General features: G+C 37.5%; 1 protein-coding gene across 1 annotated transcript; it reads right to left on the bottom strand.

The window, feature by feature from the left end:
* Positions 1-1,446: 1,446 nt before the first annotated feature.
* LOC140158754 (uncharacterized) lies at positions 1,447-19,380 on the bottom strand. Its single transcript, XM_072181958.1, has 10 exons — positions 19,227-19,380; positions 9,022-9,126; positions 8,751-8,836; positions 7,751-7,807; positions 7,464-7,533; positions 6,778-6,822; positions 4,233-4,426; positions 3,663-3,728; positions 3,069-3,165; positions 1,447-2,667 (listed from the first exon to the last, which is right to left on the bottom strand). Exons 1-10 carry the CDS (start codon positions 19,324-19,326, stop codon positions 2,198-2,200), a joined length of 1,290 nt encoding a protein of 429 aa, XP_072038059.1. The 5' UTR covers positions 19,327-19,380; the 3' UTR covers positions 1,447-2,197.
* Positions 19,381-20,027: the final 647 nt, after the last annotated feature.

Here is a 20,027-nt window from a genome sequence, read left to right as displayed (position 1 = left end):
ACAAGGAAAAGGGGGTGTTTTTTTAGGCAAGGCAAGTTACGCGAGTGACGCATTTAGGGTCTAAAAAACACTGATTTTCAAGAATAAGGGTAGTTTCCTGAAACTGAACAACTTGTTTAGGGTACCTTTTCAAATTTTTGGTAAATTACGTGTCCAAAAAGGGTACATTTTTTCATTTTTACTATCCAAAAAACTCATTTGGGGGTATATTTTATATTAAATTACCTTATTAAGGGCCTAAATTTTCTGGTAGGGTAAAACTCGTTTAGGGGGTGTTTAAAGAAAATTTGGTCACGCATGCGTACACTATCATACTTGAGTGGCCCCCCTGGGGTATGTGACCTATATTTTGCAAAATTTTATGACACCGAGGGGGAACCTCCCTCGGCCACCCCCACCAGGTGGCCCACCAAATTTTTTTCAATTTTCAGTTCCCAATGCAAATGAACGTGAAATACTTCTCTGAATCATTGTAGGTCTGCATCGGGTCCACAAAATCTAGGGCAATTCGCAAGGAAGCAAGCTTTGTACAGCGCCATCGTCATAAAAACAATTGACGAGCTATAAAGAGGGCGAAGATTAAAAAGTTTTATTCTTCTTCAGCATGTTCTTCTTGATGATAAAACCATGAAAACAGCCTTTCATGGAAAAAAAATGCACGTCGGCCTAACTGTGTATTAAATAACAAAATGTATCCAAGTTTATTTCTACCAAAACTTGTGAAAACTAACTAATATGTATCGTACGTGGTTAACATTGAGCACAAAAAAAATAATGAAGCAAAATATCAAAGCGAAGGCTACATGTACTAAAAATCAATTATTGTCATGTCTTGTTGTGGCGATAAAATGAAATGATAATCGTTAATTACGACCATATACAGCCTGTCTCAAAAAAAATTGATGCTTACATCAGTGATAGCATCAAGTTTACCAAGAGTTCCTTCGTGAAATCAAAAGAATGCATCAATAATATTACACAATACACTTTTTTTTTTACTGTTTTATCATGATGCAGGAATAGGCCTATATGATGCTCTTTTTCTACTTAAAAAGATTAAATGATAAGTCGATATTTCACATTCTGCTGTAAAATTAAATACATGTACGTGTCAATGATTTTATCATGGTAAATACTGTTCTCTTAGTCACTTAAGACATATGATGTTAAAACAAACAAATATTGCACACTTATTGGTTAATGAACACGTATTACTTGTTGAGAGAGAAATTGGACAAAATAATGCACGTGCGCTGAATTGATGTTGATGCGTCTAATACACGAGCCCCGAAGGGGGGGGGGGGAGTTCAATAGACGCATCAACATCAGCTATCATTGATTTACATGTACAGCTCTCTTCCCTAGTAAACGTGGCACAATTCGTTGTTAAATAAACATATCTCGCAATTGAAACAAGCAAATTGAACAGAACAAACGGTATTTACGTTGATATAAGCATCATGTCATAATGGTATTTTCTAATTGTCAAAGAGGGCGCTTTTCACTTGCACACTTTTTTTGAGACAGGCTGTATATTAATTTATATCTACAAAATGTAAATAATTCTTATAAATCTTGAAAGACATTTTTTTCATCGCGGGTTTCATCATGGTAACAACTATAAAGTCTGCCTGATCTGATTCGCTTTGTTCAGTCTGCATGGCTGTAATGGTCAGGGGCGGATTTACCCATAGGGCCAGATGGGCCCGGGCCCAGGGCCCCCAAAATTGCCTTGTGCAGTGTGCATCTTCCATTTTAGCCGAAAAACACCATGTTTTGGACCAAAATAGGGTACACAAATTACAAAATTTGTCGCGCTTCGCGCGCACTGGCCTGTTTATAGCAAATTTCAGCTTCAATTTGAGCTAAAATAGTCTAGAATTGAATTTTTCGCGCGCGATATCTAAAACTTGGCCACTTGAGTGCACATGCCTTACAAACGGTGCGTTTGGGGCCTCCAAATTTTGGCCTGGCCCAGGGCCCCCAAAAAGGTAAATCCGGCCCTGGAAACGGTCTTGTGAGCGTTTCCGTTGCGACAGACGCAGAGGTTTATTTTCCGCCAACGTCTTTGGCTAAAAATTCCCGCAGCGTCTTCCGCTCAGTGCAGAAGACGTGAACCCCGAAAACAGCTTGAACGGTAAGACTATTCAGGCCTAGTTGGGCGCTTTGCGGGCGTTCTCCGTAGCGATTTTTGCAGCTACACAGATGTAAGATTTACTTCATTGTATTCATGCATACGTGACAGAGGCACATGTTTTGGATCCAGAGACGACTTATTTTGCCAAAGTGCATTTTCATTATGCGCCAACATGTTCTTCTTAGACTCATCACAGTCATCACAATTCACCTCTCCCATGTAACATTCTTTGTCTATTTCTGCACGTACTCTGTCTTCGCGGTAGCGTCTACGGATATAGCAAAACGCTACTACGATTGCGTGACCGATGGCAACAACCACCAGGACACCGAGGACCAAGAAGGTGGCATGGACAAGCTGCTGACGAGCTCGCTCTTCAGGAAGTAAGTCTGATTCCCAAGGCAAAGTAGTGTTGTGAGCTCGTAAGGTACTTGCAATTGCATTCCGTAAGGTGCTCGATATTGCATCAATAGATGTGGTTTGATTGTCGACTGTATCAGGCGTTGTAGAATCCAAGGAACATTTGTTATCTGTGGATAGGAAATACGTATGTCGTATCATCATGCTGCCAATGACAAGATTTTTGGGCAAGATTTTAGCCCAAACAAACACATTTAAATTTAAGAATATAGATGCATTGCACAGTATAATGCGTACTTGATGACTGACTTACAATCTACTTCGACACTCGGTTTATGCATTCAAACAATCGCATAACGATCAAATGATTATTTTTAGCGGACCAAGAATGGAACCTTGAGGTACACAACTAATGTAATATGAGTACAGGATTCACGTGACTGAAAGTACATGTATAATGATGGTTTACCGAAACATTTGTGCAAGTATTGTAAATTTGAGGTACCGAAAGGTCGAAAGAATGTTGTTTCAAGGTATTCCACCATTTTTTATCGAATATCTATGCACTTACATGATGTTGATGGCGACAAATTGTGTGTGGTGAAATTCACTACAGCAGGCTGGCTTTGTAATAGACCATCTATGGTATTGACGGCATATGCAACAATCTATATTATAAAACAAGTTTTATATATAAGTTGAATTAGGATATTTATTAACAACCAAGAATACGGTACTCTATAAACATTAAAATAGTTACAAGTTAAATGTGAGCAATTCTTGTCGAATAACATGTTTGAATAAAGATAACTATAATATAATAGTGCAGGAAACTCACAATTGTTGTTAGAATTTATTGTACGTGGCACATAAAATATTCGTAATTAAAGGACTAAATGTCGAGTGCTGTGGAGAGATTCAAGTTAAAATGATGAACTTTCAAGCGGTCACCAACCGATGTATTTCCTGAAACAAGTTATAACGGAATGTACAAAGTATAATACGATTAAACTGGAAAAGTACAACAAAATGTGCACTCGTGGATAAAAGTTTTCAGTGAAAACTTTTCAGTGAATACTTACTAATGGTTTACAGTGAATTGCAACAGAACAAAATTTGACCTATTTAGTAAAAATTGTGTTTTCTCGTTACAAGAGACACTTACCAAAGCAGAGTAATTGTAACCAATCTCTAGATCTAATGCACAACTGTGATAGGTTGACGCCGAGTGCTGAAATAAAGTCAGAATACTTTGGTCAGATACGGTTTATGTTGTCCACTTGGACGAAATAATCTTATTTAAAGTAAACACACTCTGAAAAATACTTATATACTGTGAAAGGAACCATTATCGTACGATCGTACTGTTTTCAAAGCGCTGCAATGTTGCTGTCACTGGTGAATCATTAGAATCAGATCGCATCAACTAGGATGGTTGCAGCCGAATCCGGCAAAACCTATCCGCACTTATAGATTATAACATCCACCTATTTGCTGTGCTGCTCCCCAAATTTCACTGGGTGAAGGAAGTTTTTGATAACTAAACAAATGAGGAAACCGAAGAGCCCGGAGAAAACCTGCGAGATCGAGAACGAGCCTCATGGATCGGGATAAACCAAGTGCACATGGTAAGGCCGGGGCTTGAACCCATGATTCAGTGGTGTGCAAACAACCGATGTGCCAACTCAGTCTCCCAGTATATAATTGAATTTATAGAGGACAATTATAGGTATACCTGTATAAACTGTGCATCGCAAAGTGCCCATGTGCTTGGATGAGTCGATTCATCTCCATATCTGACGTCAAATTTAGTCAGGTTGCCGTTGACTTGTAAAGGAGATAACCACGTCATGTAAGCTGTTAGGTTGACGTTGTCATTGAGGATGCAGTCTATTCTGGCATCTATCACTTTGCTAACCGTACCTATTTCTGTAAAGGTAAATTGTACTGTTTTATTAATTCTATTGAGTCTAACAGTTGGAAATTATGATAAGGATAATGAACTGAGTGCAATGCATTAGTCAAGATAATCGCACGCGCCGTGGAGTTATTGCATTTAGCTCGAGCGCCGATAGGCTCGAGAGCTAAATGCAATAACTCCATGGCAAGTGCAATTATCTTGACGAATGCATTTGCACGTGTACATTATCCGTCATACACTTTGAGTGTAAAACAATAAGCAATATTAATTGCTGCATTCATTATATTAGTTTTAATATTAGGGAAAATATCTTACATTTTAAAAACACCGTCAGGTCATTGACCAGCTAGGTAAAATTTAACTGGTAAAGAAAATCAATCCCTGTATAAGTTAACTATCAATGGTATCGATTGCGCCATACGTCATACTTTAGTAACTTATTCACGCATGGTTTGTAACCAATTGACTTTATGTTGTGATCATTTAATATCGTGGTTTCGAACACAGAGAGGGCTGAACCAGTTCACCTGGAAACGATCAATTTAGATGTCCGACTAGTACTACGGTGAATTGAGATGAGAAAAAAACATATCAACTGGACTTTATAGCTCTATAATTTGAACTTTAAAAATCTACTTATATTAAAACACACGACATTGGGATTTTACAATTTGTTCAGTATTATAAAGCATGATCATGATATTATGCGCTAGTGTGTTTTTCCAGGCCCGGACATGTTATTTTAGATATAGGCCTACATGTATTTCATTTATAAAAAGCTGACTTTTTTTTTCTTGTATAATTATGATCCACCTGTTTTTGGCCCTTTTCAATTAATAGAAGTTCGATTATTCTCATTTGATGTTTGATTTATTTGAGGTCATTTATCATAATTTATGACAATGATATTTGCAAAATAGAACACCGTTTGTAACTATACCATTTTAACACCACAGAATGTATATTCGTACTTTTTTGATGGTATATATACCGAACAGACAATTATATAAACTGCTCAAATAAAGAAAGTCCGCAGTCATGTAACCCGTCCTACACCAAAACCTGATCTTGTTATGACAATTTGATTGATACGGTCGTGTGCAGAATCTTGTTAGCTCCAATTTGATACCACACTTGCTACCAAACACTCAAAAGTGACAAAGATTGATACCAGTTTATGGCATTTGGTGCATTTTCAAAAGTTGCACATCAAAACGAAGCACGCGGTCAAAATTGCTTAGCGTGGCAATATGGTCAAGCTTGCTTGTCCACGATGGGCCCTGTGTACTATCCCAAGTGCGCGGTTTATTCAATTGTTGGTTTAAAACGCATGGATTACTGCAGTGCTTTACTGATGAATACTAGGGCACGATGCGATCGATATGACCTAGCGGTTGTTTTGGGCTATGTCAATGGTTGCGCTCTGCCTTCACCTCTACAGGTCCGCGTGGTCCGTTTTTAATTTGCAACTTTTGATAATGCACCAAATTTCATAAACTGGTATCAATCTCTGTGAATTTAGAGTTTTTGGTAACAAATTTGGTATCAAATTGCAGCTAACAAGATTTTGTACACGACCTTTTCAATCAAATTGTCATAACAAGATCAGGTTTTGGTGGAGAACGGGTTATATGACTGCGGACTTTCTTTATTTGAGCAGTTTAGTTATGTGACCTCTGTGTCGAAAGCGCCACCTAACTCTACTATATAGTTATGTGAAAGTAGTATTTCTAGTATTTGAGCGTGCACGTATTATCTAGAATCTATTGTTTAGCGTGCGGGTTTTAGATAATGCATTGTTTAGCGTGCAGGTTTATATAATTTGGGCTATGAAGGGTAGTTCGCAAAAATAATGCACGGGAGAAGAATACATAACGATGAATAGAAACGGGCACTAGAAGTGTATTAACAGATATACAGACATCCATATAAAACCGCACACACTCCAACCCCCCCCCCCCCCCCCCACCCTCCCCGCATATCTTTACGCACCCCACACACACTAAATAGGCTATACCCTTACGGTCCTTACCCACCCCTATATGTAAACACTCCAACCCCACACACCCACTGTGTAGAGACTATGATAATTATTGGCCAATCACAATGAAGATGTTGGCAGTGCATTGCGGGATATTGTGCATGCAACTGTAAGAGCAATGCAGTTTCACCACTTCTTGCAATACCGCTGTATGTTACTCATTTCAAATATTATACTCAACTCAAATTTTGAGTTTCCTCTTTCCCTTTCCCCCTCTCTCGCTCAAGATTGCGCTCTTGCACATACAAACCAAACATACGATTGTATCAAGGTGGAAATCTATTTCAATTCAAGAGATGCATTATTTTCTATTCCTACCTTGATTTATGCAGAATTCTTTATCTTGTGTTTCCTCGTAGCAATCTGTTGAACGAAAAAAATACAAATAATTGGAATTCTTTTCATGAGGACGAGTTATAATTTACATTCAAAACTATTATTCATTAGAAGTTTTTAACTTACATGATCTGTTTATAGACATCATTCGTCCTCTTAAATTATCGCGATATCATCTTCACTATAGAATATTTAGCTCATACCACATTGTCAAAAACAATAAGGGAAGGAGGCTGATGAAAGTACAGATATCATATATTTGCCCTTTATGCCACCGTTTCTGCATAAACGGTCAATACGACCGGAGGTCCCGGGTTGAAGCCTCTCTAAACTTCACCAACTTATTTTCAAACTCTTATTCTTCCACCAAGTCTTTTAATACTAACCCATGATCAGTCCACTTCTGAATTTAAATAGACTCCCGGTATAGACCAAGGGCTAACAATTCGGTCATTCTCTTAATACTTCACATGTCTTTCTTGAAACAAAATGTTGGAAATGATTATGTCTTAATAATGAATTATTTGTTCCAAACTTCAACCACAATGTCCTTGTTCCACTATAATATAAATCACACTTAAAATCTGCTTAATAAAACCGATTAATTTGCGCGTAATTATTGTCACAAAGAACTAAATAATGATAATTATGATAGATGTTATAATTACCTGGCGCCCAAGATAGTTTCGTTCGTTTGATAAAACTCATGGTATCAATGGATAGTTGTGCGACATGAATCTGGAAAACAAGTGTAAAAGTCAAGACGTTACAAGAAATAATATAGATCGACAATCAAATTTCTCAAACAGAAAACTTGAAGACATGCGAGTACTTAAATAAAAAAAAAAATGGCTTTTCTGCTTACTCGTACTTTAATTCAAAAGCAATAATGCAATAATTTTGGTTACATTCTTATTCTTCACATTGTGTAATATCGATTCTACGATTCACTTACCACGAATTCGTACTGATATCCGAATTTCAAATCATCAAAGACAATCGACTCGTTCCTCTGTTGTATTTAAGATAAACATGATAAAGAACAAGAAAAGAGTTCCGGAATTAGAAAGACCAAAATAATTTCGCAGAAAAGGTTGACGCCAAATAATAATTGTAGGACTATTTTTGCGCGACATATCTCTAAATGTAAAGAGTGAAAACTCACTCCCAAAAAGAGTGATTCACTTATAAGACCACTCAAAAAGGAGTGAAATGTGTTTTTTAACTTTAGAACCACTCAAAAAAGAGTGAAAACCACTCTTTAAGAGTGAATTATAACTCTTTCAAGGAGTTAAATGAAGGACAACTCTAAAAATGTGTTTTACAAAAGTGAGCATTCCATGTCCTTTTATATTGATTTTGTTGACGGGTAATATTTTGGGTGCGACAATACCAAAAGGGGAACTTGTTGTCCAAAATGGCTACTTTTTGGCGGTACTTTATTTTGAAATGTGCTGTCCAGGAAAGTGTCAAATATGGAAAATGAATATTACATAATAATACCCTCATAGGACAATGGCCGCACTGGGTTGGTTAATCTCATTGTCACCCCATGTGGTTAGTTTGGCTGGGCTAGGAAACACACAAGGTCAGCCAAGGTATCCACGGGCATATCCAGTACATGCTCCCTATCCTTTACTGAGGGAGATTATTTTCTGGTTGGTCAATATCCTAAAGCTTTAACAATCAATCAATCGATCAATCAATCAATCAATCAATCAATCAATCAATCAATCAATCAATCAATTAAATTAAGCAAGTAATTAATTCAGCAATTAAACAAAATATCCCAAACAAATCGTGGACGTTAAAGGCTGCATGTATAGTTATAAAGCTGAAAATATCATATGCGTTCATTTACACCTCCACCACTCTTGGCCAGCTGCTAATCATGCTATAGTATTTACTAATCATGTTACTATTTTAAGCAGTAGAAGAAATAACGTAACACTTACCGTTGTGACATAATCTTTGGTTATGGCACATGTTCCATACCTGGAAGAGCCAACAGGATTGAGTTGTACTGCATAACCGTCGAATGCTAGGTGGAAAGAATTTAATTAAACATTGAAGTAATTCTTTATAATTACATATAGTATTGCCAAAATACGTAAGAAAGAAATGTGAGATATTTCGTGCTTTGCTTGTATCCTGTTTATAAAATTTTAGAAAAAATGACGATAATCATGTAAGAAAAAGTATTTGGCATCTCGGAGTAACGTTTACCTGGATTTGATGGTCTTGTCCATGAAATTTGAGCTCGTAGGGACCAAACATTATTACCAAGTTTCCTTGTCTGATATTCCACACGAATACTCGCACTGTTAACGGCTGTGTAAAATTATAAGAAGAACACCGCATTACTTGTCGAAACGAACATAATATGTGTCATTCTCAGTTTTGCATAAATAATGTGTAAAAAATTACACTTTCTTACACTACGCGCCATAGATTTAATGATCAGTATTTTTAACTTTTCCCTGTATGCATTACTTTAAAAAAGGCTAGGGATCATATATTATGTAGTTCAATCGTGTATTTCTATAGGCATCAGAATTTACCAAAACAGTAATCTTATAACATATGTTCACACCCACACTAACCACTTCAACACCTCCGCACACACACCACATATAGATGAATCCAATTTCACGCATTCCTACACCTCAATGGTAGCCATAGCTGGGTCCCCGTCGAGTCTATCCCACCTAAAATGTGAAATGATGCGGCCTTGGCGGGATTTTAAACTGCATTCCATCACCCGTGTTATACGTAGACAATAGACCTTTTTCCCTCTTTCCCATCATGCACTATTCCAGGGGGGTATGAGTGTCGCAAAATACATCATCTCCCCGGGGGAGTACAGAGTTATGTTCATCACATTCTGGAATACGGACATTTCGACTGGTGCCTTCATCACAAAAAAGGAATCCCCGATAATGATGATAATGGCGCCACGGTCACTAATACCTTTCGGGGGCAAAAAAAACAACATTTCTATGCCTTATGGACATAGTATATTCACCCAAAAAAGTTTCCTGTTATTGAAACCTAACTTTGCATACATTTTATAGACCTAATGGTGAAAAACTGATGACGGGACACGCAGTGATATTTTACCGGCGCACACCGACATCGCCTGGCTAATAATTATTTGGTGCAGCAGAGACATTAAAATGAATACACGGGATCCATACACGTGAATTGCTATGCACGATTTTGATATCAGACGAAAATCTTCGGATACTGGGTTACAAAATGATGAATATCTCCCGTAAATGAATTTTTCTCAAGAAACCAGATGTGGTCTCATACACTTGAAAATACGTGTTGAACAGATATTATAGTCGTTAGCGTGCGCTTTGAAAATTGGCCGTGCGCTTTGAAGTCAAAATTTGACCAAAACTCTCAATTTTATATTGCGTTGGTCCTATATGGACTACAGCGCGCAGCAGCCTATAGCGGCACTCACATAACCATTGACCGCAATGTCGTATACAAGCTTGCTCACAGAGCGAGAAATCAATTACCCCGTCTATACAGTAGCCTTAGTCAAGTCACTTCGCTAATAATATGCATCTCATAAGGTCCGAATAAAATGGTCATAGGTGGCTGTGTATTCAACCTACCATGGCGATTTCTACTATGAAGATATCGGGGCGATGTCACTGTGCGGCGTCCGTTTCACTTTTATTTCGGAGTTGAAAATAAAACGAACACAAAATCTCTTACACAGATGTTCTGCATCGCTCCGTAACTGCATCACTCGTGTATTCAATAATTGCATAATTAGTAACATCGATGGCCTTTACGATAATCCGCATATATGGAATCAGTATGCCCAAATTAAGACAAAATAATTGCAAAGGCCTGGCAAAGACCATCGGATGCACACGATCTATGAGGTTGATGAACTACGTCATACCCCCCTGGAATAGTGCATTGTGGGATAGAGGGAAAAAGGTCTATAGAATGATGAAAGTTTACAACACAATACAATATAACATCGAATTTTAAGCGGCTTTAATCCACCCAATTGGGCAGTCGCGACACCAGTTTGGTACCGAGGGGACCCAGTAATGGCCGAATGAATTTTGACCATGACCTGGCTCGTTGGATTCGTCTATACTTTCATTTTGGTACTCAATGTAGAGGTCGCCAGTAATGTAGTTTTACCACATCCAGAATTTCCATTGCACATTATTGTACTTGCATGATGGTAGCCAATGTAGAAGTCGCCAGTAATGTAGTCTTACCACATCCAGAATTTCCATTGCACATTATTGTACTTGCATGATGGTAGATAGTGTAGAAGTCGTCAGTCCTAATGTAGTCTTACCACATTTAGAATCTCCATTGCACATTATTGTACTTCACATGATGGTAGCCAATGTAGACTTGCATGATGGTAGCCAATGTTACTGCACGTTCATGATGGTAGCCAATGTAGAAGTCGCCAGTAAATGCAGTCTTACCACATCCAGCATCTCCATTGTACATTATTGTACTTTCATTATGGTAGTCAAAGTAGAAGTCGCCAGTAATGTAGTTTTACCGCATCCAGAATCTCCATTGTACATTATTACACTTGCATGATGGTAGCTAATGTAAAAGTCGCCAGTAATGCAGTCTTACCACATCCAGAATCACCATTGTACATTATTGTACTTTCATGATGGTACTCAAAGTAAAGGTCGCCAGTACTGTAGTTTTACCGCATCTAGAATCTCCATTGTACATTATTGTACTTACATGATGGTAGCCAATGTAGAAGTCGTCAGTAATGTAGTCTTAATATATACATCAGAATCTCCATTGTACACTATTGTCATTGCATGATGGTAGCCAATGTAGAAGTCGCCAGTAATGTAGTCTTTCCACATCCAGGATTTTCATTTTACAATACTGTATTTATATGACGGTAGTTAATTTATATAAAAGTCGTTAATAATGTAGTCTTACCACATCCAGAATCTCCATTGAACCTATACACCTTCTTCTTAGTCTATAGTCTTTATCACCATTAATACTCTTGTTTTCACAAACCAATATTATTTGTCATTTTCACGACCTTTTCATTTCATACTATTGCACTTACATGATGGTAGCCAATGTAAAAGTCGCCAGTAATGTAGTCTTACCACATCCAGAATCTCCATTGTACATTATTGTACTTACATGATGGTAGCCAATGTAAAAGTCGCCAGTAATGTAGTCTTACCACATCCAGGATCTCCATTGAACAGTATTGTACTTACATGATGGTAGCCATTGTAAAAGTCGCCAGTAATGTAGTCTTACCACATCCAGAATCTCCATTGAACATTATTGTACTTACATGATGGTAGCCATTGTAAAAGTCGCCAGTAATGTAATCTTACCACATCCAGAATCTCCATTGAACATTATTGTACTTATATGATGGTAGCCAATGTAAAGGTCGCCAGTAATGTAGTCTTACCCCATCCAGAATCTCCATTGAACATTATTGTACTTACATGATGGTAGCCAATGTAAAAGTCGCCAGTAATGTAGTCTTACCACATCCAGAATCTCCATTGAACATTATTGTACTTACATGATGGTAGCCAATGTTAAAGTCGCCAGTAATGTAGTCTTACCACATCCAGAATCTCCATTGTACATTATTGTACTTACATGATGGTAGTCAATGTAAAAGTCGCCAGTAATGTAGTCTTACCACATCCAGAATCTCCATTGTACATTATTGTACTTACATGATGGTAGCCAATGTAAAGGTCGCCAGTAATGTAGTCTTACCACATCCAGAATCTCCATTGTACATTATTGTACTTACATGATGGTAGCCAATGTAAAGGTCGCCAGTAATGTAGTCTTACCACATCCAGAATCTCCATTGAACATTATTGTACTTACATGATGGTAGCCAATGTAAAGGTCGCCAGTAATGTAGTCTTACCACATCCAGAATCTCCATTGAACATTATTGTACTTACATGATGGTAGCCAATGTAAAGGTCGCCAGTAATGTAGTCTTACCACATCCAGAATCTCCATTGAACATTATTGTACTTACATGATGGTAGCCAATGTAAAGATCGTCAGTAATGTAGTCTTACCACATCCAGAATCTCCATTGAACATTATTGTACTTACATGATGGTAGCCAATGTAAAGGTCGCCAGTAATGTAGTCTTACCACATCCAGAATCTCCATTGAACATTATTGTACTTACATGATGGTAGCCAATGTAAAGGTCGCCAGTAATGTAGTCTTACCACATTTAAAATATCCTTTGTACATTATTGTACTTGTATAATGGTAGTCAATGTAGAAGTCGCCAGTAATGTAGTCTTTCCACATCCAGAATCTCCATTGAACATTATTGTACTTCCAAGATGGTAGCCAATGTAAAGGTCGCCAGTAATGTAGTCTTACCACATCCAGAATCTCCATTGAACATTATTGTACTTACATGATGGTAGCCAATGTAAAGGTCGCCAGTAATGTAGTCTTACCACATCCAGAATCTCCATTGAACATTATTGTACTTCCAAGATGGTAGCCAATGTAAAGGTCGCCAGTAATGTAGTCTTTCCACATCCAGAATCTCCATTGAACATTATTGTACTTCCAAGATGGTAGCCAATGTGGAAGCCGCCAGTAATGTAGTCTTACCGCATCCAGCATCACCATTGTATACTATTGTACTTTCATGATGGTACTGAAAGCCCGGGACTCAAAGTAGAAGTCGCCAGTAATGTAGTTTTACCGCATCTAGAATCTCCATTGTACATTATTGTACTTATATGATGGTAGCCAATGTAGAAGTCGCCAGTAATGTAGTCTTACTACATCCAACATCACCATTGTATATTATTGTACTTGCATGATGGTATAGATAACGTGTAAATCGTCAGTAATGTAGTCTTTCCACATCCAGTATTTTCATTTTACAATATTTTATTTATATAGTGGTAGTTAATTTATATAAAAGTCGCCAGTAATGTAGTCTTACCACATCCAGAATCTCCATTGTACATTATTGTACTTTCATGATGGTAGCCAATGTAAAGGTCGCCAGTAATGTAGTCTTACCACATTTAAAATATCCTTTGTACATTATTGTACTTGTATAATGGTAACCAATGTAGAAGTCGCCAGTAATGTAGTCTTTCCACATCCAGGATTTTCATTTCACAATATTTTATTTAGGCTATATGGTGGTAGTCAATTTATATAAAAGTCGCCAATAATGTAGTCTTACCACATCCAGAATTGCCATTGTACATTATTGTACTTGCATGATGGTAGCCAGTGTAGAAGTCGCCAGTAATGTAGTCTTACCGCATCCAGCATCACCATTGTATATTATTGTACTTGCATGATGGTATAGACAACGTGGAAGTCGCCAGTAATGTAGTCTTTCCACATCCAGGATTTCCATTTTACAATACTGCATTTAAATGGTGGTAGTCAATTAATATAAATGTCGCCAGTGATGTAATCTTATCACATCAAACATCACCATTGTACATTATTGTACTTGCATGATGGCAGCCAATGTAAAAGTTGTCAGTAATGTAGTCTTACCACATTTAAAATATCCTTTGTACATAATTGTACTTGTATAATGGTAGCCAATGTAGAAGTCGCCAGTAATACAGTCTTACCGCATCCAGCATCTCCATTGTACATTATTGTTCTTGCATGAAGGCAGCCAATGTAAAAGTTGCCAATAATGTAGTCTTACCACATCCAGCATCTCCATTGTACATTATTGTACTTGCATGAAGGCAGCCAATGTAAAAGTTGCCAATAATGTAGTCTTACCACATCCAGCATCTCCATTGTACATTATTGTACTTGCATGAAGGCAGCCAATGTAAAAGTTGCCAATAATGTAGTCTTACCACATCCAGCATCTCCATTGTACATTATTGTACTTGCATGAAGGCAGCCAATGTAAAAGTCGCCAGTAATGTAGTCTTACCACATCCAGCATCTCCATTGTACATTATTGTACTTGCATGAAGGCAGCCAATGTAAAAGTTGCCAATAATGTAGTCTTACCACATCCAGCATCTCCATTGTACATTAATTTACTTGCATTGCTGTAGCCAGTGTAGAACTAGTCAGTAATGTAGTCTTACCACATTTAGAATATCCTTTGTACATTATTGTACTTGTATGATGGCTAATGTAGAAGTCGCCAGTATAAATGTCTTACTATATACATCAGAATCACCATTGTACACTGTTGTAGTTGCATTATGGTAGCCAATGTAGAAGTCTCCAGTAACGTAGTTTTATCACATCCAGCATCTCATTGCACATTATTATACTTGCATGATGGTAGCTAATGTAGAAGTCGCCAGTAATGTAGTCTTACCACATCTAACATCACCATTGTACATTACTCTACTTGCCTGATGGTATAGACAACGTGGAAGTCGTCATTAATGTGATCTTTCCATATCCAGGATTTTCATTTTACAATACTGTATTGATGGTAGTCAATTTATATATATAAAAGTCCCGGGATAAAAGTCGCCAGTAATGTAGTCTTACCACATCCAACATCACCATTGTACATTACTCTACTTGCATTATGTTATAGACAACGTAGAAGTCGTCAGAAATGTAGTCTTTCCACTGCAGTACTTCCATGATGGTGGCAAATGTAGTAGTTGCCAGTAATGTAGTCTTACCACATCCAACATCCAACATCAACATTGTATATTTAAATACTTGCATGATGGCATAGACAACGTGGATGTCATCAGTAATGTAGTCTGACACATCTAGAATCTCCTATGTACATTAGTGTACTTTCATGATCATGGTAGCCAATGTAAAAGTCGCCAGTATTGTAGTTTTATCACATCCAGAATCTCCATTGCACATTATTGTACTTACATGATGGTAGTTAATGTAGAAGTCGCTAGTAATGTAGTCTTTCCACATCCAGGATTTTCATTTTACAATACTGTATTTATATGATGGTAGTCAATAAATTTATATAAAAGTCGTCTATAACGAAGTCTTGCCACATCCAGCATTACCATTGTAGATTATAGTACCTGCATGATGGTATAGACAATGTGGAAGTCGTCAGTAATGTAGTCTTTCCACATCTAGAATCTCGCTAGTTATGCAGTCTTTCCACGTCCAGGATTTCCATTGTACATTACTGTACTTATATGATGGCACTTATGGCAGCCAATTTAGAAGTTGCCAGTAATGCAGTCACCTAGGTTTCATTATCATTGAGGTATAGGACTTTTTATTTTTTTGGAGAAGAGCAGGTAGGGCAACTACTTGATTATATTTCTACATGTTCATACTACATACTCTGAAAATTTTAGAAAATTTTCATGTGTCCGGTTTTTTTAAATCACATTTTTGTTCCTAAAATGGGGGTTATAGCGCCCTCAACGGGCACTCTCTCCATAGGACTACATGTAAAGACCAGTTATAGACAAATGGCCCTAAAATAAAACGGACTCGTTCATTTTTCCTCAAATTTTGCATATGATGTAGATTTAACATCTGGAATGTAATGCAAGTGGTGTCGTTGCTGCTCTTCTAAATTCATTTATAAAATGTCCGCCCCAGACCAAGGTGCATGCAGTCTTACTGCATCCAACATCACTATTATATATTTATTGTACTTGCATGATGGTATAGACAATGTGGAAGTCGTCAGTAGTGTAGTCTTTCCACATCCAGGAATTTCATTTTACAACACTGTATTTATATAGATGGTAACCAATTTATATAAATGTCGTCAATAGGGTAGTCTTACCACATCCCGCATCTCCACCTATACACCTTCTTCTAGTCTTTATCACTATTAATACTCTTGTTTTCAAAAACCGAAATCTTATTGTTTTTCATATTATTTGCCATTTCACCACCTTTTCATTTCATATTATTGTACTTGCATGATGGTAGCCAATGTAGAAGTCGCCAATAATGTAGTCTTACCACATCCAGCATCTCCATTGTACATTATTGTACTTACATGATGGTATCCAATGTAGAAGTCGCCAATAATGTAGTCTTACCACATCCAGCATCTCCATTGTACATTATTGTACTTGCATGATGGTATCCAATGTAGAAGTCGCCAATAATGTAGGCTTACCACATCCAGAAACTCCATTGTACATTATTGTACTTGCATGATGGTATCCAATGTAGAAGTCGCCAATAATGTAGTCTTACCACATCCAGCATCTCCATTGTACATTATTGTACTTACATGATGGTATCCAATGTAGAAGTCGCCAATAATGTAGGCTTACCACATCCAGAAACTCCATTGTACATTATTGTACTTGCATGATGGTAGCCAATGTAGAAGTCGCCAATAATGTAGTCTTACCACATCCAGAAACTCCATTGTACATTATTGTACTTGCATGATGGTTGCCAATGTAGAAGTCGCCAGTAATGTAGTCTTACCACATCCAGCATCTCCATTGTACATTATTGTACTTGCATGATGGTAGCCAATGTAGAAGTCGCCGATAATGTAGTCTTACCACATCCAGCATCTCCATTGTACATTATTGTACTTGCATGATGGTAGCCAATGTAGAAGTCGCCAATAATGTAGTCTTACCACATCCAGAAACTCCATTGTACATTATTGTACTTGCATGATGGTTGCCAATGTAGAAGTCGCCAATAATGTAGGCTTACCACATCCAGAAACTCCATTGTACATTATTGTACTTGCATGATGGTTGCCAATGTAGAAGTCGCCAGTAATGTAGTCTTACCACATCCAGCATCTCCATTCTACATTATTGTACTTGCATGATGGTAGCCAATGTAGAAGTCGCCGATAATGTAGTCTTACCACATCCAGCATCTCCATTGTACATTATTGTACTTGCATGATGGTAGCCAATGTAGAAGTCGCCAATAATGTAGTCTTACCACATCCAGAAACTCCATTGTACATTATTGTACTTGCATGATGGTTGCCAATGTAGAAGTCGCCAATAATGTAGGCTTACCACATCCAGAAACTCCATTGTACATTATTGTACTTGCATGATGGTTGCCAATGTAGAAGTCGCCAGTAATGTAGTCTTACCACATCCAGCATCTCCATTCTACATTATTGTACTTGCATGATGGCAGCCAATGTAGAAGTTGCCAATAATGTAGTCTTACCACATCCAGCATCTCCATTCTACATTATTGTACTTGCATGATGGTAGCCAACATCTCCATTCTACATTATTGTACTTGCATGATGGTAGCCAATGTAGAAGTCGCCAGTAATGTAGTCTTACCACATCCAGAAACTCCATTGTACATTATTGTACTTGCATGATGGTTGCCAATGTAAAGGTCGCCAGTAATGTAGTCTTACCACATCCAGCATCTCCATTGTACATTATTGTACTTGCATGATGGTAGCCAATGTAAAGGTCGCCAGTAATGTAGTCTGACCACATCCAGAATCTCCATTGTACATTATTGTACTTGCATGATGGTAGCCAATGTAGAAGTCGCCAATAATGTAGTCTTACCACATCCAGCATCTCCATTGTACATTATTGTACTTGCATGATGGTAGCCAATGTAAAGGTCGCCAGTAATGTAGTCTTACCACATTCAGAATCTCCATTGTACATTATTGTACTTGCATGATGATAGTCAATGTAGAAGTCGCCAATAATGTAATCTTACCACATCCAGAATCTCCATTGTACATTATTGTACTTGCATGATGGTAGCCAATGTAGAAGTCGCCAATAATGTAATCTTACTACATCCAGAATCTCCATTGTACATTATTGTACTTGCATGATGGTATCCAATGTAAAAGTCGCCAATAATGTAGTCTTACCGCATCCAGAATCGCCATTGTACATTATTGCACTTGCATGATGGTAGCCAATGTAAAAGTTGCCAGTAATGTAGTCCTACACATCCAGAATCTCATTGCACATTATTGTTCTTTCATGATGGTACTCAAAGTAGAAGTCGCCAGTACGTAATGTAGTCTTACCACATCCAACATCACCATTGTATATTGTTGTACTTGCATGATGGTATAGACAATGTAGTCTTTCCATTTCCAGGAATTTCATTTTACAACACTAGATTAGATGGTAGCCAATTTATATAAATGTCGTTAATAATGTAGTCTTACCACATCCAGAATCTCCATTGTACTTGGTACTCAATATAGAAGTCGCGAGTAAAAGAAATAAATGTAGAAATGTGGTTTTACCACATCCCGGATCTTCATTGAACACCTTCTTCTAAGTCTATAGTCTTTATCACCTTTAGTACTTACTCTTGTTATCAAAAACCAAACTCGCATTGTAATGTTGTTCATATTATTTGCAATTTTCACGACTTTTTCATTTAAATACGAAGTATCTTCTTCTCTGCTTCAACAAAGGAATCCACTACTTACCCACAAATATCGACTTGCATCCAGCCGCCAAAACCGTCATCTGCGTCGCTTGCAAGATGGTCATCATTAGTACCAATATCATCCCAAATAATTGATCCATCTCTCTATATCGTCTTATTCTGTTTTATACAGCTGGTATGGTAACAAACAAAACACGATGTTGAGTTAACCCGTGCAAAAATAATAACAAAAATATGTGTGTTGATTTTAACAACCGGTTAATTACGTGCGTGATATTTGACAAGTGCACAAGCTTAACGACAGAGAAAAGCAAAAGTCCATAGCATGCATCACTGTCATCATGCTAAACCCCGTTTTATTATATCAAAATTATAAAGCAATTGTCGAATGTCAGGTGGGTTTGACTTAGAGGTATCACCTGCTGCCGCGTCCGTTAAATGCGTGCGTGGTATAAAAATGTGCATTATAATCAGAGCCCAGGTTGCAATAATATGAAAATATCTGACAGTTTGTATCAACACATACTCTCTAAATTCCAAAGAGTGAAAAAGTCAATCCTCCTCAGAGTGACTCTTCGGGTCAATCGAAAAGAATGACATTTCTATCTACCAAGAGTGAAAATCACATATTTTCCTCCATACGAGTAAAATTTTCACTCTGCAAAGAGTGAAATTTCAATCTTTTCAGAGTGACATTTTCAATCTTTTCACAGAGTGTTCCCTCAGCACAATCTCTCTCGATTGAAGTGTGTTTAAATTTAATAAACATAAATAAACTTCAATCGAGAGAGATTGTGCTGAGGGAACACTCTGTGAAAAGATTGAGAATTTCACTCTAAAA

The sequence above is a fragment of the Amphiura filiformis genome, chromosome 8 (assembly GCF_039555335.1).
Source record: "Amphiura filiformis chromosome 8, Afil_fr2py, whole genome shotgun sequence".
Taxonomy (NCBI): Eukaryota; Metazoa; Echinodermata; class Ophiuroidea; order Amphilepidida; family Amphiuridae; genus Amphiura; species Amphiura filiformis.
The sequence above is the reverse complement of the archived record's forward strand: the minus strand, read 5'-3'. Positions and strand labels throughout refer to the sequence as shown.

Excerpts from the sequence above, each read along its gene's own strand:
- LOC140158754 (XM_072181958.1), bottom strand. The coding sequence starts at position 19,326 with ATGGATCAATTATTTGGGATGATATTGGTACTAATGATGACCATCTTG. Across the intron at positions 7,534-7,750 it reads GATATCAGTACGAATTCGTG|ATTCATGTCGCACAACTATC; the intron begins GTAAGTGAATCG and ends CTTGTTTTCCAG. Across the intron at positions 2,668-3,068 it reads TTTGTCGCCATCAACATCAT|ATAACAAATGTTCCTTGGAT; the intron begins GTAAGTGCATAG and ends TCCTATCCACAG.